We start from the raw sequence: 22,384 nt of genomic DNA, 5'->3' as shown, positions 1-22,384 counted from the left end.
TGAGAACCAGGATAACATCTCAGCATGAGATCAGACAGTGCTGTGATCTGATTTTTATGGAAATCAGGACTACAGCAGGTATGCCGGACTCTGCCTTACAGCTACAGACACACTCTGTAGCTGAATGTGGAGGCCAATCTTAATGGACTGTAATGTGCCCAAAGGGAGATGTTGCGGTGGAGACCTTGGTCGACCATCTTCTGGAACAGTCTATTCAGAAGTATGATGGTAGAGAGTAGTCCATGAAGAACAACCTTGCATATGTCCCAGGTTGATCCATTTTGGACCAGAACAGCATTTAAGATTGGAAAGATCGTCTGCTGTTTTATTCTTTATGCATATTGGTGGGGTGCAGTTTGGGGGGGAAAGCAGCCTTGATGTATTGCAGCACTGCTCTCTCCAGGCACTGGAAGGATGTTATTGCCACTGACAGTGATGCCAGTAATGTAACATTTTCCCATTTGACAACTGCCAGTGAACATCAAGAAGAAGAAGAAGCAAATTTTACAAGCTGAACTTTGAACTTCTGTTTTTAAAAACATGAAAACACCATGAGGCTAACAGTCTAACAAATGATCAATAACAGTCATATTTCACCTTTCTTTAATCACATATATATTAACTTTATTTAAACATTTTTTTTATTTTAATAAGTCTTCAGTATCCACACAGTTAAGATGATGATGATTTTAATAAGTCTGGATTATTTTTACTCAGTGAAACAAGCAGACATACCATCACATGTTTACAGGATGAACCTCCATGATAAACTTTTATGATTATGAACAGCGTTAACCAGCATGATTTATAACATACAATAAGCAATTAGTTTTCAATCAATTTGTCTTTCTTTGTGATTAATAAATGCCAATAATGTGATTTTATATGTTCATGCTTTTTTTGTTAGTCCTGGATATTTTCAAAATCATTCAAAACCATGAAACTATTTACAGTGTTTGTATAGCTTGTTTTATTTTTTCAATAGACTGTTTGTTTTTGTCACAGTCCAGTAATCCAAGCTGAGTGTCATGGAAGAGAACATCAACTTGCAGTTTGACATTTGGACCCAGTTCAGCCCTGTTTCTTTTTCCAGTTGAGTACTTGACATCTCGGGTGTGATGCATCGCCACCAGAATGACGGGCTTATTACTCGATGACACTAAAGGACAAAAAAGATTTAAAAAGTAAGGTTTGTGGTTTTATTTCTTAGAACTTGGAGTTGAAAACATAATTCCACTTAACACAGACATGTATTACATGTTGAGTTCATTTTACAGCCTAATTTTATGATCAGAACTTCATTAAGCAGCAATAACAATATCCAAAAAAGGAGGCGGGCTTCGAGACTGATGATGACATCCACCCTGAAACAGACTAAGGAACAAAAAGAAGAACATCTGTAGCAGTAGAAGTCAATTTTGCAGACAGAAGTAAATCTTTCACTGTCCACTATGAACATGGTTCCTGCAAGAAACTAAAATCTCATTATTACCTTCCTCTGTTCTCAGTGCTGCTGCCACATCTGATACAATACGGGATGTGATTGGACAGAAGACCATGATGACGTCACAGTCCTCAAAGCTGGTGGTCTCGTCCACTGACTTTTTTGGGAAATTCTGTTTCTTCACTTGCTTCAGTATGGATTTCTCAACGCCAAAGGTCCGACCAGTAACAACAGTGTAGACCTTCACTTGCATTCGTAACCATAATAGGGATGGATTCTGTTTTTTTCCTAAAAAAAATTAATGAATGAAAGATGGTGTTTTGTGATAATTCATCACTGTTTAACCTGACCTCTGACCCCGTTTCCTCCTTCTCTATCCAATTTTCCTATATTAATGTTATTCCCGTGTTTGCATTTTTTTGGCTTAGTTATTGTTTTATGCACAGCAAAACGGTCCTGAGTTCAATTCCACCATCAGGTTGGGTTCTTTCTCTTTGGAGTTTGCATGTTCTCCCCGTGTTTGTGTGGGTTCTCTCCGGGTACTCCGGCTTCCTCCCACAGTCCAAAGACATGCACTTTGTGTGTACAGGTTATTTGAAAAATCTAAATTGCCCATAGGTGGGAATGTTAGCACAAATGGTTGTCTGTCCCTGTGTGTTAGCCCTGCGATAGACTGGCGACCTGTCCAGGGTGTACCCCGCCTCTCGCCCTATGAAAGCTGGGATAGGCTCCAGCACCCCCCGCGACGCTGAAAAGGATAAGCGAAAGGGTCGATGGATGCATCATCATTCCTTCTGTTTAGCCAAGTTTTATCATGTGTTACGGCCCTGGCCAAAATTTGGATCTCGGTGGCTGGATTTTGTTCTGTGTGTTCTGTATCTTTAAGAGCCTGCAGGTCCTTTCTTGGAGAGCTGGCAGCTGCTGATTGGTTTCCTGATCATGGGGCTGATTTGAAAAACCCTCTCCAGCAGTTGTCCTGAGGCAGCAAAAGACAGCAGCAGACTCGTCCTTTGCCTCCAAACATTCTACAAGTTTTGTGTGTGTGTGCTCCCTGAGGATCACTAAGTTGTGTAAATAGATTGTAGATACTTTTCATGTGTAAATAGGCACTGAAACAGAAGGAGGGAACTCCCTTTTTATTTTCTGTGCTTCTCTTATTTATTCAGTTAGGGAGTTAGGGGTAGCGTGTGTCTTTTGTTTGTTTGTTTTCTTTCACCCAGGGTTTGGATAGCACCTCCCTTTTTGGAATAAGCTTGTTTTGCTTGTTATTTTGGGATTTGTTCAAACCGAAGTAAAGCTTTCAGATTAGTCATAACAAAATCACCTTGATTTGTAAATAGGCTCCTGGATATGGCTTTATGGACTGGGGTGGGATCACTTTCCTTTTAACCCTTTTGTTCAACTCCTGAACCCCAAGATCAGGACGTAACAAAAAGTGGAGGCTTGGCCACTCTTTTTTTTTTTTTTGTCATTCTTTTTGCTCATTGTATTTGGTAGGTTGTCTATAGCCTAGTCGGCACTTTTCTTGTAGAAGGTCCACTAGCCACAATGACTTTTGAATGCATGGAAGGCATAGATTAAGAAATGTCTGGCAGACCAACTGGTGGAAAGGGGGGTAACTGCAAATGGTTAATGTTTCTGGAGGCTTGGTGATGGATGTAGGAGCAGAAGCTGCCACAACAATCCCACAAGCTTTCAGGGGATGGAAAACACCACTGAAAGCTTGTCATTCAGGTCCCAAACAACAACCCAGCCAGTCAGTTACAAGCAGGAAGCAGACAGTTACAAATGGAATATCCTGTCTCACTCTGAGACAGGATATTTCTCATTTTAGAGATATTGCACAAATGGAAGAAAGCAGTGCTACATAATTGTTTGATATGTGCATCGAGGGGGGGACCCGGATGCAGCAGAGGAGAGTAGACGTGTATTCTTGAGCTCTCGGTGGTAGGCCCAGGAATCTATCTTTATCCTGACTGGCCCTCACATAATTCTGGACCATATGCAAGAGGCAAAGTTACTAAGGAAACTTGTGTATGGCAAGTTATCATTTTCGACACTCAAAACGAAAGAAAACGGCAAAAACTTCAGGGCACCTGCACGCAGTAACAACAAGAAATATGGGAGGAGGAATTGCCGGTTAGCAAACTTCTCAATGCTATCAAGGAAACTAAAGAGGACCTCACAAACCACAATGACAAGAAAACGGCCGACATACAAACAACCCTAATGAAAATTGAATCCTCTCTCAATGCGCTTTCGAAGCAGGTTAAGGAGATGAAGGTGCGAGTGAGCACAAAAGAAGACGACATTAAAGATGCACGCAACCGTGTCGACAAAATGGAGAAATTGACAATGCAACTGAAAGACAAAATTGACGACTTGGAGAACCGCAGCAGGGGGTCCAACCTTAGGATACTGAACATCCCTGAGCAAGCAGAAGGCCGTGACGCTGTTGGATTTTTGGAGAAATTTATACCACAAATCCTGGGGAATGATAACTTCACATCACACATCACCCTTGAAAGAGCGCAGCGCGTCGGGAAGAAGTCGGACAGACCTCTGCCCCTCATCGCTAAGTTCCTGAACTTCAGAGACAAACAGAAAGTCGACTGGCCAGAAGTAGGGGAGAGATGACATACGAGAATAAGAAGATATCTTTCTTTCCGTATTACAGCGCAGACCTGCAACGCAAAAGAGACGAGATCCATAACGTGAAACAGAGGCTGCGAGGGAAGGAGATTGAATATGCACTGATGTACCCAGCTCAGCTTCGCATCAGGCACCAGGGATCCATCAAAGTTTTCTCCACTCCTGCACAATGTTATCTGAAAGATCTGACAAGTGAGTATACTAAAGTAGTCTATCTCAGAATTCGGTGGAGCTCAGAATTCTATGGAATGGTGTTCTTTATTACATTTTTTACGGCGTCTTTGTCCGGAGAGTGCGTGGAGGTCCGACCTCCCATTGTTTACAGCAGGGATCAGATGTTAGCCCTCGGAGCCTCCGCTGCCCTGCCTACCGCCAAGCAAGCTAATATCCCCCGCGAGGTGAGGAGGAAGAGACGCGGTACTCAGGCCGGGATCGGGCGTCGCAGTAAAGTTAGGAGGTACCGGCCAGTGATTCCATCTATTATTATGGGGAATGTGAGATCTCTCCCCAATAAAGTAGACGAACTGGCGGCTCTTACCCATCATCAGAGAAACTACAGGGAGTGCAGCCTGATGTGCTTCACAGAGTCGTGGTTAACTGCGCTAACTCCGGACTCACACGTAAACATGGATGGTTTCCATCTGATCCGGGCCGACAGAACAACGGAGAGTGGTAAGAAGAGAGGAGGGGGTCTAGCTGTGTTTGTGAACGATAGATGGTGTAACTCTGGGCATTTATCTATCAAAGAGACGCTATGCTGTAAGGACATTGAGCTGCTAGCAGTTAGCATGAGACCGTACTACCTACCGCGACAGTTTACACACGTGATTATGATAACTGTGTATGTCCCGCCCTCTGCTAATGCTGCAGCAGCCTGTGAGGTCCTGCACTCTGTAACCAGCAGACTCCAAACGCAGCACCCTCAGGCCCTTTTCCTGATCTCTGGGGACTTTAATCACATCTCCCTGTCCTCCACTCTCCCCACCTTCACCCAGTATGTCACCTGCTACACCAGAGACAATAAAACATTGGACTTATTGTATGCCAACACCAAGGAGGCATACAGCTCATCACCCTCCTCTCCCTCCCCTGGGGGGTTCAGATCACAATCTGGTTCCTCTCCAGCCTGTGTATAAACCTCTAGTACACAGAGAACCAGTTGTGAAACGCACAGTAAGGAAATGGTCGGCAGAGACTGAAGAGGCCTTGAGGGACTGTTTCCGTTCTACTGTGTGGGACAACCTCTGCAGCCCTGTGGAGGATGACCTCAACAACCTCAACAGCGTCACAGATTGCATTACGGATTACATGAACTTCTGTGTGGACAACACCGTACCCATCATAAAAGTACTGTGTTTTTCTAACAACAAGCCATGGATAAATCCTGAAATGAAGGCTCTCCTCAAGGAGAAGAAGAGAGTCTTTAGATCCGGAGACAAACAGGAGCTGAGAGTTGTTCAGAAGAAGAAATGGAAGAAAAGGCAAGGAAAGGAAAACTACAGGAGGAAGATGGAAGAGCAGCTGCAACAGGACAACATCAGAGGGGTTTGGAACAGCCTGAAGACAATCTCAGGACAAAAACCAACCCCCCAGGCTGCAGGAGACTTGGGGTGGGTGAATGACCTAAATAAATATTTTAATAGGTTTGATCAACCACCCACCCCTCCCCCAGCATCGTCCCCCCTGCTGCAATCTCCTTCATCTTCAGGGACCGCCTGTCCTCCATCTCAGGACTTCACATCTCTCAGCTTCACACCTCCCAGCTCCCAGTCATTACACCCACCCCTGGCTTCTGTGGACTCCAACATACACACCCCTCCCCCAAAATCCACTCTTTCTATCTCAGCACTTCAAGTGAGGAACGAGCTTCACAAGATCAAGGTGCGGAAGGCTGCAGGTCCAGATGGCATCAGCTCCAGGCTCCTGAGATGCTGCACAGATGAACTGTGTGGCATCCTAGGTTATCTGTTCAACCTGAGCCTGTCACTGGGGAAAGTACCACAGCTGTGGAAGACCTCCTATGTGGTACCGGTACCAAAGACCTCCCATCCCAAGGACCTCAGCACCTTAAGGCCGGTAGCCCTGACATCGCATCTGATGAAGACCCTCGAGAGGTTGGTTCTAAACCATCTGCGCCCCCTGGTGAGGTCTTCATTGGATCCGCTGCAGTTTGCTTACCAGCCTGGCATCGGGGTGGAGGACGCCATCATCTACCTCCTGCACCGAGCTCTGACTCACGTGCAGAAGCCTGGAAGCACTGTGAGGATCATGTTCTTTGATTTCTCCAGTGCTCTCAACACCATCCAGCCACGACTTCTGAGAGACAAGCTGGAGCTATCAGGAGTGGACCACCACATGTCCCAGTGGATACTGGACTACCTCACAGGCCGTCCACAGTATGTGAGGTCACAGGGCTGTGTCTCTGACACGCTGGTCTGCAGTACGGGGGCCCCACAGGGAACTGTGCTGGCACCGTTACTCTTCACCCTCTACACTGCAGACTTCTCCATCAACTCCCCACGCTGCCACCTACAGAAGTTCTCTGACGACTCTGCCATAGTCGGCCTCATCACAGGTGAGGACGACTCAGAGTACAGACGGTGGACTCTGGACTTTGTTGACTGGTGTCAGCAGAACCACCTGCTGATCAATGCTGGGAAAACCAAGGAGTTGGTGGTGGACTTCCGGAGACGCAGACCCACCACACTGACACCGGTGAACATCCAGGGAGTGGACACTGAGATAGTGGACTCTTCCAGGTAGCTGGGTGTTCACCTGAATAATAAACTGGAGCCACAACACTGATGCTCTGTACAGGAAGGGTCAGAGCAGACTCTACCTGCTGAGGCGGCTGAGGTCATTTGGAGTCCAGGGAGCGCTTTTAAAGACCTTCTATGACTCTGTGGTGGCATCTGTCATATTTACAGTGTAGTATGTTGGAGCAGCAGTTTATCGGCAGCTGAGAGGAAGAGGTTGGATAAACTCATCAGGAAGGCCAGCTCTGTTCTGGGATGCACCCTGGACCCAGTGCAGGTGGTGGGAGACAGGACTCTGGCCAAAATAACATCTCTGATGGACAGAGTCTCCCACCCCATGCATGTAAATGTTGCTGAACTGCAGAGCTCCTTCAGTGAGAGACTGCTGCATCCTAGATGCATGAAGGAGCATTTCCGCAGGTCCTTCCTCCCTGCAGCTGTCAGACTGCATAATCAAAACTGTTCCCAAGAAACATAGATGTTTACATCTGCGCTGTAACTGCAATAATTTAATCAACCGATTCACACTACAACCTGGTTTGCCTCTTATCTGTAGTTATTTTTATTTATTTTAATAACTGTACAGTACTCTGTTTATAGTAACCATTGTCCTTAATGTAAATATGTAAGAAAAATTGTGTATGTTTCTGCTCTGTGTCCTGTGTACTGTTTGTTGTATATGTGTCTTTCTGGCTGCTGTTACAACCAAATTTCCCCTTGTGGGACAATTAAAGCATTATTCTATTCTATTCTATTCTATTCTGATGTGATTTCAACAAACAAGCAATTCACCTTTATACTCTCAGATGAGAAGACCTTCATTGTTAACTTTGGGGGTGGGAGTGACATGAAGGAAGAAAAGACTATAATATCAAGCAGTGACATAGAAACTCACCACCATCAAGTATACAGACTTAGTGGAGATACAATTTATGAAAATATTGTATTTGGTTACTAATAGAAACAATCGTTCATTAGTCAGTCAAGATGAAGTGTACGAATTCATAAAAGGTTCAAGGTTATTTGTCACATGCATAGTTATACCAGTATAACACACAGTGAAATGTAAACTGACACGCTCCTCAACATGTGCAAAAAAAAAAGGGGGGGGGGGGGTAGAGGTAGCGCATTATATATATATAGTATAGTATCTTGTGTGCATTTATGACCATGACTCCCCCCCCCCCCCCCACTGGGTGAGTGTGATCACATCTTGATCAACCAGTTTAGCTATCTCTTCTATAGTTATGTTCCATAACTGACATTGTAAAATTCAATACTTTGCTGTATATATTTTACCGAGAGCGGCTAAAGTTTTAATCTTAGCAGCTGCCTGGGCCTCCACTACTGTTCAAGAGAGTTACCTACCTACTGTGGTTTTGTTGCAGGGGTTTTATGAGGCAGGTTTTTACTTTAACGTTGTGGGGTTATGTATAGTCTCTTACCAAAAATCTTATTCGCACTTACACAACTGTTCAGACAGCTCCCTGGTCTTGGCTGTATCTTACTATTACAGTGGCTTGCAAAAGTATTCGCCCCCCTTGAACCTTTCCACATTTTTTTCACATTACAGCCACTAACATTAATCAATTTAATTTTAATTCCAAGTGAAAGACCAATACCAAGTGGTGTACACGTGAGAAGTGGAACAAAAATCATACATGATTCCAAACATTTTTTAAAAATAAATAACTGAAAAGTGGAGTGTGCGTAATTATTCAGCCCCTTTGGTCTGAGTGCAGTCAGTTGCCTATAGACATTGCCTGATGAGTGCTAATGACTAAATAGAGTGCACCTGTGTGTAATCTAATGTCAGTGCAAATACAGCTGCTCTGTGACGCCTCAGAGGTTGCCTAAGAGAATATTGGGAGCAACAACACCATGAAGTCCAAAGAACACAGCAGACAGGTCAGGGATAAAGTTATTGAGAAATTTAAAGCAGGCTTAGGCTACAAAAAGATTTCTCAAGCCTTGAACATCCCACGGAGCACTGTTCAAGCCATCATTCAGAAATGGAAGGAGTATGGCACAACTGTAAACCTACCAAGACAAGGCCGTCCACCTAAACTCACAGGCCGAACAAGGAGAGCGCTGATCAGAAATGCAGCCAAGAGGCCCATGGTGACTCTGGATGAGCTGCAGAGATCTACAGCTCAGGTGGGGGAATCTGTCCATAGGACAACTATTAGTCGTGCACTGCACAAAGTTGGCCTTTATGGAAGAGTTGAGAGAAGAAAGCCATTGTTAACAGAAAACCATAAGAAGTCCCGTTTGCAGTTTGCCACAAGCCATGTGGGGGACACAGCAAACATGTGGAAGAAGCTGCTCTGGTCAGATGACACCAACATGCAAAACGCTATGTGTGGAAAACTAACACTGCACATGACTCTGAACACACCATCCCCACTGTCAAATATGGTGGTGGCAGCATCATGCTCTGGGGGTGCTTCTCTTCAGCAGGGACAGGGAAGCTGGTCAGAGTTGATGGGAAGATGGATGGAGCCAAATACAGGACAATCTTGGAAGAAAACCTCTTGGAGTCTGCAAAAGACTTGAGACTGGGGCGGAGGTTCAGCTTCCAGCAGGACAACGACCCTAAACCTAAAGCCAGGGCAACAATGGGATGGTTTAAAACAAAACATATCCATGTGTTAGAATGGCCCAGTCAAAGTCCAGATCTGAATCCAATCCAGAATCTGTGGCAAGATCTGAAAACTGCTGTTCACAAACGCTGTCCATCTAATCTGAAGAAGAACCCAGCAGTCTTAACTAATTATAGGCCAATCTCCAACCTTCCTTTCATATCAAAGATCCTTGAAAGAGTAGATGTCAAACAGCTAACAGATCATCTGCAGAGGAATGGTTTATTTGAAGAGTTTCAGTCAGGTTTCAGAGCTCATCACAGCACAGAAACAGCTTTAGTGAAGGTTACAAATGATCTTCTTATGTTCTCTGACAGTGGACTCATCTCTGTGCTTGTCCTTCTTGACCTTAGTGCAGCGTTCGATACTGTCGACCATAATATCCTATTAGAGCGATTAGAACATGCTGTAGGTATTACAGGTACTGTGCTGCAGTGGTTTGTATCATATCTATCTAATAGACTCCAGTTTGTGCATGTAAATGGAGAGTCCTCTTCACACACTGAGGTTAATTATTGAGTTCCACAGGGTTCGGTGCTAGGACCAATTCTGTTTACATTATACATGCTTCCCCTAGGCAGCATCATTAGAAGACATAGCATACATTTTCACTGCTATGCATATGACACCCAGCTCTATCTGTCCATGAAGCCAGGTAACACACACCAATGAGTTAAACTGCAGGAATGTCTTAAAGACATAAAGACCTGGATGGCCGCTAACTTTCTGCTTCTTAATTCAGATAAAACTGAGGTTATTGTACTCGGCGCTGAAAAGCTTAGAAATATGGTATCTAACCAGATTCTTACTCTGGATGGCATTACCTTGGCCTCCAGTAACGCTGTGAGGAACCTTGGAGTCATTTTTGACCAGGACATGTCCTTCAACGCACATATTAAACAAATATGTAAGACTGCATTCTTCCATTTGTGCAACATCTCTAAAGTTAGAAATATCCTGTCTCAGAGTGACGCTGAAAAACTAGTTCATGCATTTATTACTTCCAGGCTGGACGACTGTAATTCATTATTATCAGGAAGTCCAAAAAACTCCCTGAAAAGCCTTCAGCTAATCCAAAATGCTGCAGCAAGAGTCCTGACAGGGACTAGAAAGAGAGAGCAGATTTCTCCTGTTTTGGCTTCCTGTTAAATCCAGAATTCAAAATCCTGCTCCTCACATACAAGGTCTTAAATAATCAGGCCCCATCTTATCTTAATGACCTTGTAGTACCATATCACCCTATTAGAGCACTTCACTCTCGCTCTGCAGGCCTACTTGTTGTTCCTAGAGTATTTAAAAGTAGAATGGGAGGCAGAGCCTTCAGTTTTCAGGCCCCTCTTCTGTGGAACCAGCTTCCAGTTTGGATTCAGGAGACAGACACTATCTCTACTTTCAAGATTAGGCTTCAAACTTTCCTTTTTGCTAAAGCATATAGTTAGGGCTGGACCAGGTGACCCTGAATCCTCCCTTAGTTATGCTGCAATAGACGTAGGCTGCCGGGGATTCCCATGATGCATTGAGTTTTTCCTTTCCAGTCACCTTTCTCACTCACTTTGTGTTAACAGACCTCTCTGCATTGAATCATATCTGTTATTAACCTCTGTCTCTCTTCCACAGCATGTCTTTATCCTGTCTTCCTTCTCTCTGTCAGGCGTTGTGTGGAGGCGAGGAAGAAGGAACCCAAACGCAGGACTCACCGGTAGGTGAAGACTGGTGAAGGTTTATTATAAGGAGTGGAGGAACAGAGGGTGAACGGACACTGACTGGCTGACTGAACTGAGAGAACACGGGGAGGATAACATCACACGAACATCAATGACACGACAAAGAACGAGTAGAAACAGAAGACTTAAATACACAGACTGATGAGGATGATAATGAGAGACCGGTGAGTACACAGCTGAACATAATCTGGCTAATGGCACGAGACGAGCTGACACAGGAACAAACAGGAAGTGACAAAATAAACTGAACATGAACAAAACCAAAAGCACTGGGTCGATGACCCAGGAACCCTGACACTCTCACTCCAACCAATCACAGCAGATGGCCCCGCCGCTCCCTGAGCCTGGTTCTGCTGGAGGTTTGTTCCTGTTAAAAGGGAGTTTTTCCTTCCCACTGTCGCCAAAGTGCTTGCTCATAGGGGGTCATATGATTGTTGGGTTTTTCTCTGTATCTATGAAGCGCCTTGAGGCGACTTTTGTTGTGATTTGGCGCTATATAAATAAAATTGAATTGAATTGAATTGAATTGAATTGAATTGAATTGAAGAATGGGCAAAGATTTCAGTCTGTAGATGTGCAAAGCTGGTAGAGACAGACCCTAAAAGACTGGCGGCTGTAATTGCAGCAAAAGGTGGTTCTACAAAGTATTGATTAGGGGGGCTGAATAATTATGCACACCCTACTTTTCAGTTATTTGTTTGTAAAAAAAATGTTTGGAATCATGTATGATTTTCGTTCCACTTCTCACATGTACACCACTTTGTATTGGTCTTTCACATGGAATTCCAATCAAATTGAATCATGTTTGTGGCTGTAATGTGACAAAATGTGGAAAAGTTCAAGGGGGCTGAATACTTTTGCAAGCCACTGTATACCCATGTGCAGAGCTCCACCACATTGAAACTAAGGAAAGCAGGAATGTGTTCAGAAATCCCCAGAATTGAATACCATGACACTTACCCATCCAAGATATTCATATCAAAAACTTAAATTAGGGATCATCTAACTTGTATATCTTGGAATATTAGAGGGATCAATTCACCAGTTAAGAGGAAATAAATGCTGACATACTTAAAGAGGCAGGGTGTAGATCTTGTTTTTATCCTGGAGAGTCACCTCACAGATACTGAACATTTAAAATTACGTAGAGACTGGGTGGGCAATGTTTTTTACTCGTCATATACTTCCAAAGCAAGAGGCGTCACCCTGCTTATTAATAAACACCTGAACTTTCAACTAAACTCAGTTGAAAAGGACAAAAATGGCAGATTCTTACTTGTAGATTGTGAAATAAACAGAAATAAGATAACTCTGGTAAATATATATGGGCCCAACTACGACGACCCCTTATTCTTTAACAACTTAATTATGAAACTGGCTAAAATTGATGGTCAGTATATTGTGGGTGGAGACTTTATTTTGTTCCTAAATCGGTCTTCACCCAAAATATCTTTATTATCCAAGGCAGCAACAGCACTGAACCAAGGTATGAAGGATATAGGCATAATTGATGTGTGACGAAACCTTCATCCAGGCCAGAGGGATGTAATGTGATTGTTGCGATTTCCAATGATTCTGGTAATTTATTATTTTCTAAAGCTTCTTTAATCATATTCGTGAGTGGTGTCAGTGATTTATTTGAGAAAGCCTTATAATAATCGACTGAGAATCCGTCTGGTCCAGGGGTCTTATTATTTTGTAAACAATTGACGGCTCGGAGTACCTCCATCTCAGATATATCTGTATCAAGCAGTTCTTTGTCCTCACTATGTAATTTTGGAAGGGTTATTCCATCTATAAATCTTTTTGCAGCAGTACTGTCAACCCCTTGCTCAGTTTTATACAAATCTTCATAGAATTGTTTAAAGTTGGCATTTATGGGTGCTGATTTGTCAAGAAGTTTACCTTCTTCCGTTAATATTGTCTGTATAAATGTGTCAGATGTTTCTTTCTTAACCCTTTAAGACCTACCATAGAACCAAGTCCGCCAGAGCTTATATTTCACCAGTACATAACACACACTCTAGAATTGATATCTTTCTTGTACCACAAAATATGATGGCGACGGTGATAGATTGCTCCTACTTAGCAGCTACTTTTTCAGACCATAATTCCATCAAACTCTCCTGGGCTATTAACATGTCACAACCTACAAACTGCAGGTGTAGATTTAAAAATTACATGCTAGGAGACCCTGACTTCATTTCACATATGAACACTAATATTGAAATATTCCTAGATTCTAATTCAAATTCCTCTTCTCATGCCAATATCTCTGAAGCTATATGAGACGTATGGTTATGTCATATGGTGCCAACAAGGTTAAAAAAATTAGAGAAAAGATAACCAAATTGGAGGCTGACATTAAAAACCAGGAGCAGGAATATATTGCCACCAAAAAGGAAGAATATATCAATACATTAACAAAGACAAGGATGCAATATGATAATTTATGCACCAGCAGAGCGGAAGCAGCCATGGCCAGAACTAGATATCACTACTACAAATTTGGAAACAAAACAAGGAAACTACAGGCCTGGCAAATTAACCCTTTAAAGCCTGTTGGAGCGGGAACGCTCTGTTTTGCGTAACTATTTTTAAATCCCGGTAGCACTGCAACCACATGAGCTAGCGCAATAATTTCTTTTGCATATGAAACCAGAGGAGTTGTACTTACATCTTATGCCATCAGCTTGTCCTAGGTCACAGTTTCCTTCCACATATAGCTTTGCAAAAACTGCATAAAAAGCACTTGCAGCAACAAAAACATAATATTCCAGAAACACGCTTTGCCGATCCGATCAGCTGTTTGTAACACTTCCTACGTCCATCAGCACGAACTATCGCATGTCCGCCATGACCTGCCCGAAACCGGAAGTGACGTCATTTTCGCGGAAATGTAGTTTTTTTTTACCATCAAGGCCTCATGAGCCTATACTGGTGTTTTTAAAAGTTATGTTTGACTTTATGACTTTCTGTGTCGTTTCTGGGATGCTTAGGACTCATATTGCACTGCTGGAAATAGTTTATTTTGATGCATATGCTGCTTTTTTGCAAATTTGCATTATAATATTTATTTTCGTTTTTCCTGCAGTGTATAGAAATTGGTGTATTTCAAAAATAAAACTATGAAGACACTCAAAATAAATTTCCTGTGGTAGGAAACTATTTTGTGCAACTTTTTTGTATTTACAGTTTTGAGGGATAAGCCTCTTAAATTTCTCTAACTAGAAATATATGTTAAAAAACAAAAATGATTTTCAATTTTTTGGAGTTTATTGCACTTTTTTGCAATTTATGTAATTACTATGCACTTAATGCAGACATATTATTAAAATTTGGGCTATAATGGTTGCATTGATGTATAGCAACCTGAAATGCTCCCAAAAATGGCTCTACAACATGTAAAAATATAATATAAGCTCTGGCGGACTTGGTTCTATGGTAGGTCTTAAAGGGTTAAGAAAGAAACATCTGACACATTTATACAGACAATATTAACGGAAGAAGGTAAACTTCTTGACAAATCAGCACCCATAAATGCCAACTTTAAACAATTCTATGAAGATTTGTATAAAACTGAGCAAGGGGTTGACAGTACTGCTGCAAAAAGATTTATAGATGGAATAACCCTTCCAAAATTACATAGTGAGGACAAAGAACTGCTTGATGCAGATATATCTGAGATGGAGGTACTCCGAGCCGTCAATTGTTTACAAAATAATAAGACCCCTGGACCAGACGGATTCTCAGTCGATTATTATAAGGCTTTCTCAAATAAATCACTGACACCACTCACGAATATGATTAAAGAAGCTTTAGAAAATAATAAATTACCAGAATCATTGGAAATCGCAACAATCACATTACTCCCAAAACCGGGCAAGGACAAACAGAGATGTGACTCTTACAGACCCCTCAGCCTCTTGAATGCAGATTATAAAATATTATCCAAATAATTGCACTCAGATTGGAAGACATTATGCCTAAGATAATACACACTGACCAAACAGGCTTCATTAAAAACCGGCATGGAGCAGATAATGTGCGACGTTTGCTCCATATATTAAATACTGCTCAAAAAAATCAAGACCTGCTAATAATCTCTATGGATGCTAATAAAGCATTTGACAGGATTGAGCCAAACTTTCTATTTTGGGCATTGGAAGCTATGGGCTTTGGAGAGAGGTTCACCCGCCATGTTAGGACACTTTTTAATGCCCCTAGAGCCAATATCATAACAAATGATGTACTCTCAGGCACATTCTCTTTAACCAGAGGCTGCAGACAAGGTTGTCCAAGCTTTCCCTTGCTCTTCGCTATTGCGATTGAACCACTAGCCGATGCCATTTGTACTAGTGTCTCCATATCCGGAATCAAATTTAGTACAAGTGAACATAAACTTTCTCTATACACAGATGACCTCCTACAGATGACCTATACATAACGGACCCACTTAAATCAATTCCCTCCTTAATGAAATGTCTCAAAGAATACAGTGCAGCCTCAGGATACAAGTTAAACTATACGAAAAGTGAGATTATGCCATTAAATATACAAGATAGCCGTTTTAAAGCTCTTACTGACCCATTACAGTGGCGTAATAATGGTTTCACGTATTTGGGTACACAAATTGGTAAATCCGAGGATCAAATATTCAAACTAAGTTATATCAAACTTTTGGAGCAAACCAAACTTAATATTCAGAGATGGATAGATTTCCCATTATCCCTCATAGGCCGAATTAATGCTATTAAAATGAAAACGTCCCCTAAGTTCATTTACTTATTTCAATGTCTCCCTACAAATGTTCCCAAAAGTTTCTTCAAAGAGCTTAATAAAATTATAACTTCTCTTATATGGCAAAAGAAAAATCCAAGAGTCAAACTCACCTCTCTGCAGGCCCCATATTCAAGGGGAGGACTTAATTTACCAAACTTTAGGAACTATTATCTTGCCTCCCAGTACCGATCAATTTGGATCTGGCTACATGCAGAGATGAGTGAGGTTAGATGGGTTCCAATAGAACAACATGAGGTAAACCCCATACCATTAAAAGATGTTCCATTTTTAGGTACAAAAAATGTCTATCCAAGCTTACAAACAATTTGATAATTGTAAACACCTTCAGCACCTGGCAAGAATCTCACTTGCTTCTGAAAATAAATATCTCTTTACTAAGAAGGACACCGCTATGGGGCAACCCTGACCTCTCTCATCACATTGCCGACCCAATATTGAGGGGATGGAAGGACAGAAATATTCGAACTGTTGCTGACTTGTCAGGGCTCTGTGTGCGGGCAGGCGGAGAGGAGGATCCAAACACAAAACAAAGAGCAAGAATCCAGGAATACATCAACGAAACAAAACAAAACTAGAATGGTTCAAAACTAGGAGATCCGGAGACAGGCCACGCGGAAGGCAGTGGCGGAGACAGAGCAGGTCCGGAGGCCGGCCACATGAAGTCAACGGCGGCGACAGAGCAGGTCCGGAAGCTGACCGCGAAGCCAGCGGCGGCGAAGACCTCGTTCAGGAGGCCGACCTCGACCCCCATGACGCCCAACTAGAGGCCTGGAAAGCGGCCGACGAGAACAAGGTGGAACAGGCCGAGCTGGATCTGACGGCAGTGTAGCAACCGCGGGGCCTGACGAGGTAGAAGCTGGACAAGGCGAAGCTGATGCAGAAGCTAGACCAGACAAAGCTGAAGTTGATGCAGAAGCTGGACCAGGAAAAGCTGAAGTTGATGCAGACGCTGCAGGGGAAGCTGATGATGAGGACGCTGCAGGCGGTGATGCTGCAGGTGGTGATGCTGCAGGCGGTGATGCTGCAGGCGGTGAAGCTGCTCAACGGCTGGTGGCTGCTGAGCAGGGGACACTGAAAACTGAGCTGAAGGTGGCTGCTGAGCAGGGGACACTGAAAACTGAGCTGAAGGTGGCTGCTGAGCAGGGTACACTGGACACTGAGCTGAGGGTGGCTGCTTAGGAGGGGACACTGGATATTGAGCTACAGGTGGCTGCTGAGCAGGGGACACTGGACACTGAGCTACAGGTGGCTGTTGAGCAGGTAACTGAGCTGAAGGTGGCCGGGCAGCTGACTGAAAAAACATAGCCCAAGAATAAACAGTTCCAGATGAAACAGTCTTAAGTCTTTTGAACCAAGGGGAAAAAAATCGTTCTCAAAACGAATACTTTTATTTTCCCGAACAGGAGAAACACGAGCTCTAGTGGTCATGAAGCTGGCATTCGTAGCCTTGGGGGAAACAGTCTGTTTGTCCCTTGACATAAAAGGTGAATGAAGGGAGACTCTGTCACTCACCCTAGGCGGTTGTTTGCAAAGCATCCCAGGCTCCTGCTGGAGCTGTGAGTGCTGGCGGCGCGTTCGCTGCTTCCCTGTTGAAGAGGGAGCAGCGCTGGCTGAATGCGACGAGGGAAGACTCAGCTGTGGCTGCTCCTACTGTGATGTGGAAATGCTGGGTGAGTCGGGTGGCACGATAATAATCCCTAAAATCTTGTAGAATGCTTGTGCAGGTGTAAGCTGGTTGCTCGCAGTCTCATAGAAATCCTCCCGGGACCGGCTGGAGCGTTTTCTGTGAGACCGGGGCGTCCAGGGGGAGGAAACAGGTGCGTGGGCTGAAGGGTAGGCTGCTAGCGAGGAACGGCAGCACGGAGGCCCTCCAAGCGCTAGCCGGGTCCCGTCAAAAGGTGAGCTGCGCTTCCTCAGTGAGTCTGCTGGAGCCATACTGGTCGTGTTGTTCTGTCAGGGCTCTGTGTGCTTGCAGGCGGAGAGGAGGATCCAAACGCAGGACTCGAACACTGAATTGTAACTCCAAAAAACCTCAGCTTTATTTGCTGGCAGAAAATAAAACATCAACTGAGCAATGGTACTGAACACAAAAATACTGAACACGAAAACACACAGGCATAATCCGAAGGTACGACACGACACTGAGCAAGGGCAAACACAGGCCTAATATACACAGGGACGTAATCAGGGAATGGAAGACAGGAGGGAGACACAGCTGGGAGAAATCAAGGCTAACGAGACAGGGAGAGCGAAGCTGGACATACTAACATAAGACACAGACCTTCACAATAAAACAGGAAACCACACTTTACCAAGACATGGGCTAGACAGAAAGGCGGACTTGACACTGAATAAAACCTACTAATACAATAATAAACCCAGTATCACAAAGTAAACAGCATATAACTCATAATCCCGAGAAATACCATGAACATAAGAACTAATCCCTCACCAAGAATAAGACATATTTATAATCATAATCAAAGCTCCAGAGAATAAGAAATAATCCATAATGCAAAAATAAACCAAAACATAAGAAACTCAAAATGCTGGGTCCAACCGACCCAGGACCGTGACATGACTTATACAATAATGATACATTTATTGACTTTCAACAACTAAAGGAAAAATTAAAACTTCCAAGACAAAGTTTCTCCAAATTTCTACAAAAAGGAGAGTAGGTCAAAGAGAAATCCAAAGGCTAAATAAAATTGATAGTAATTATTCCCCCAGATGCTTGAGATGTAAGCTGACAGATGGTGATCTCCTACACATGCTATGGAATTGCCCAGTGATAGAAGAATTTTGGAGGCCATTGAAATAATCTCAAGGGTAATGGGGATCCAAATTGAACTGGACCCAAAACTATGGATTCTAGGTGACACAGGTTCTATCAATTACCATAAGAAATATTTTATTTTACTTGCGAGTACAGCAGTGAAAAAATGTATTCTGCTACATTGGAAATCTGAAAATTCTCCAACACTGACACACTGGATTAATGAGCTAGTGTCCTACTGCACACCTGAGAAGATATTGTATAGTGTAAAAGGGAGGTATGAAACCTTTGAAAAAATCTGGGGCCCCTTCTTGGCAGTACTACCATCTCTGGACCTAACAGATCATAGAGGTGACGCAAACCCCCCTGGGTCTGCTTTGAGTTGATCCCTGGTTGGGCTTTCCTGACTCGGCTTCCTGAATGGTGTGGTTTTATCGTGGAGGGTGCCGATTCCTGTGCATGGGAGTTTCTATAGATAGGTGTAAATATGGGCTGTCTGGATATACAAATGTGAGGTTGAGAGCCATACAGGGGTAGAGGGATGGGGGGAGGGTGGGAGGGGTTCGTATGATGTGTTTTGTGCTTCTTGTTTTTTGTTGACTTTTTTGAGTTCTTGTTTTTGTTTTTGCCCTTTTTTGTTCTAATTCTTTCTGTAATTACCAATGTCATTATATTATTATTATTATTATTGTCATTATGTTATTACTTTTTGTGTTTGGTTTTCAAATGTCTGAGGTTATCCTTGAATGGAATGGATATAAGACTGTGCACCTAGGGCAGGGATAGCTCAGTAGGTAGAGTGGTGGCCCCATGATCGGAAGGTCAGGGGTTCGACTGAGGTACCCCTGAGTAAGATACCGTCCCTACACACTGCTCCCCGGGCGCTGCATTGGTGGCTGCCCACTGCTTCACTGGGTGAATGGGTTAAATGCAGAGGAGCAATTTCCCTATGGGGACAAACACATACAAATTACATTACATTAGGAGTGCTCCCGTGGTCACGATGGCCTGCCATGATGTGATTAGTTGTAGATGTTTGCTGTGTGCCATAGCTGTGAGCTTTTTGTTTGTTTGTTCACTTCACTTCTTCTTTGTTTTTCAATTTAAAAATGAAAATAAATCTTATAAAAAAATATGTGCACTGAAGGACATATCCTGGTCAAAAATGACTCCAAGGTTCCTCACAGTGTTACTGGAGGCCACGATAATGCCATCCAGAGTAAGCATTTGGTTAGATGACATATTTCTAAGATTTTCAATGGCTGAATACAATATTCTCAGTTTTATCCAAATTAAGAAGCAGAAATCCAAGTCTTTTTGTCTTTAAGACATTCCTGCAGTTTAACTCATTGGTGTGTGTTATCTGGCTTCATGGACAGATAGAGCTGGGTGCCAGCTGCATAGCACTGAAAATGTATGCTATGTCTTCTAATGATACTGCCTAAGTGAAGCATGTATTATGTAAAGATAATTGGTCCTAGCACTAAACCCCCTGGAACGCCATAGGAAACCTCAGTGTGTGAAGAGGACTCTCCATTTACATGAACAAATTGGAGTCTATCAGACAGATATGACACAAATGACTGCAGTGTAGTACCTGTAATACCTACAGCATACTTTAATCACTATAATTGAATATTATGGTCAACAGTATGGAACGCTGCACTGAGGTCTAGCAGGACAAGCACAGAGATGAGTCCACTGTCAGAGGCCATACAAAGATCATTTGTTACCTTCAAGGCTGTTTCTGTGCTGTGATGGACTCTGAAACTGAAACTTCCTCTGCAGATGATCAGTTAGCTGTTTGACAACTACTCTTTCAAGAATTTGTGATATGAAAGGAAGGTTGGAGATTGGCCTGTATTTAGCTAAGACAGCTGGGTCTAGACAAGGCTTTCTGAGTAAAGGTTTAAATACAGCCAGCTTTAAGGCCTGTGGCACATAGACGATTATTAGAGGAAGGTTGATCATATTTAAGATTTTAAGGAATAATTAATGGCAGGACTTCTTTGAGCAGTTTTGTAGGAATGGGGTCTAAAAGACACTTTGATGGTTTGGAGGAAGTAGTTATTGAAGTTAATTCAGAAAGATCAATTGGAGAAAAAGATTCTACATGGATATCAATGGTACACAAAGTTGCTGGAGATAATGTTACAACTGTGAGATGATTGTGATTATTATTTTTCTCTAATGGTTAAAATTTTATTTGTAAAGAAATTCAAGAATTCATTACATGTTAGCGCTAAAGGAATAGTTGGGTCAACAGTGCTCTGACTTTTTGTCAGCCTGGCTACAGTGCTGAAGAGAAACCTGGGGTTGTTCTTGTTTTCTTCAATCAGTGATGAGTAGTAAGATGTTCTGGCTTTGCGGAGAGCTTTCTTATAAAGCAACAAACTATTTCTCCATTCGCCAAAATGATGATCTTCTAAATTTGTGTCATCCCATTTCCCATCCCAAGACCAATTGTCTGTATGATCAACTTGGTCACCTCTAACATCTCTAAGTTCCTGGCTTCGATCCTCAACCCGCTGGTAGGCAGCTCTGAACACCACATCCAGAACACCTTGGATTTTGTTGAGAAGGTGTGAGATGTCATTATGGAGGCAGAAGAAACCATGGTCTCGTACGATGTTACATCTCTACCTCCAACTGAAGCGTTGGAGGTAGTTTGTAAGAAATTACAGGATGACCCCAACCTCAGCAACAGGACCACTCTCAGCATCAAATGTGTCAGCTTTTGTAACTCTGTCTTCATTCCACCAATTTCACATACAAGGGTTAGTTCTCCAGGCAGGAACATGGGTGTGCCTTGGGTTCCGCAGTTTCACCCATCACGGCCAATTTGTACATGGAAGAAGCGGAAAGAGATGGCTTTGCTATCCTACACCGGGACACCACCAAGTCATTTTTTCAGGTACGTGGATGACACCTGGGTGAAAATCAAATCTCGGGATGTACCACATTTCATGGATCACATTAACTCGGAGGATCGACACATGAAATTCACCAGGGAGGATATGAAAAGTGGCAGGTTAGCCTTCTCAGACTCTGAGATTTCCATCAGTAATGGGGGACATCTAAAAGCTGATGTGTACCGCAAACCTACGCATATGGATCAGTATTTCAGGTTGGCCATTAATGAGAATGATTTATGTGTAAAGAATACATGATCAAAAACAAATGCCTATAAATATAAACTGTTATAACATGACCTATCAAACCTGCCAAACTGTTTCATGTTGTAACCTTTTAAAATCTCACAGAGTCCTACAATATAGAGGAACTGAAACTACGACTGCGCCTTCCAGTTCCTGTCATCTCGCAAGAAAGACATGTTCTGGAAGGACAGAATATAGGAAGTCACATGAAGATTGCTTTTATGTGTCCTAATATGGTGGTCATTGTGCACCATAAATCTTCTAGCCGATTAGAAGATTTATTTTCAGCTTTGCTAATTTCCACTGCAAGTATAGCGAGCTACAAATTCCTGTTTTTATAGTTCAACAAGACGATCACAATCGTTAAAGGGTCACACCATAAATGGTGACAGGAAGTGACACACACACACACACACACACACACAC

The 22,384-nt window shown here is 42.9% G+C and overlaps 1 protein-coding gene across 1 annotated transcript in view; it reads right to left on the bottom strand.

The window, feature by feature from the left end:
• Positions 1–614: 614 nt before the first annotated feature.
• The window catches only part of LOC146498601 (uncharacterized), a 41,647-nt gene continuing 19,877 nt past the window's right edge, over positions 615–22,384 (bottom strand). Inside the window, exons 7-8 of the mRNA XM_085141359.1 lie at positions 1,493–1,732; positions 615–1,159 (exon numbers count right to left, since the gene is read on the bottom strand). Of these exons, the coding sequence (XP_084997485.1) occupies positions 948–1,159; positions 1,493–1,732 (452 nt within the window). The 3' untranslated portion in view covers positions 615–947. The remainder of the gene's footprint in view (positions 1,160–1,492; positions 1,733–22,384) is intronic.

Source organism: Neolamprologus multifasciatus, chromosome 18 (genome assembly GCF_963576455.1).
Source record: "Neolamprologus multifasciatus chromosome 18, fNeoMul1.2, whole genome shotgun sequence".
NCBI lineage: Eukaryota > Metazoa > Chordata > Actinopteri > Cichliformes > Cichlidae > Neolamprologus > Neolamprologus multifasciatus.
Note: the sequence above shows the minus strand (reverse complement) of the source record. Positions and strands in the feature narration are given on the sequence as shown.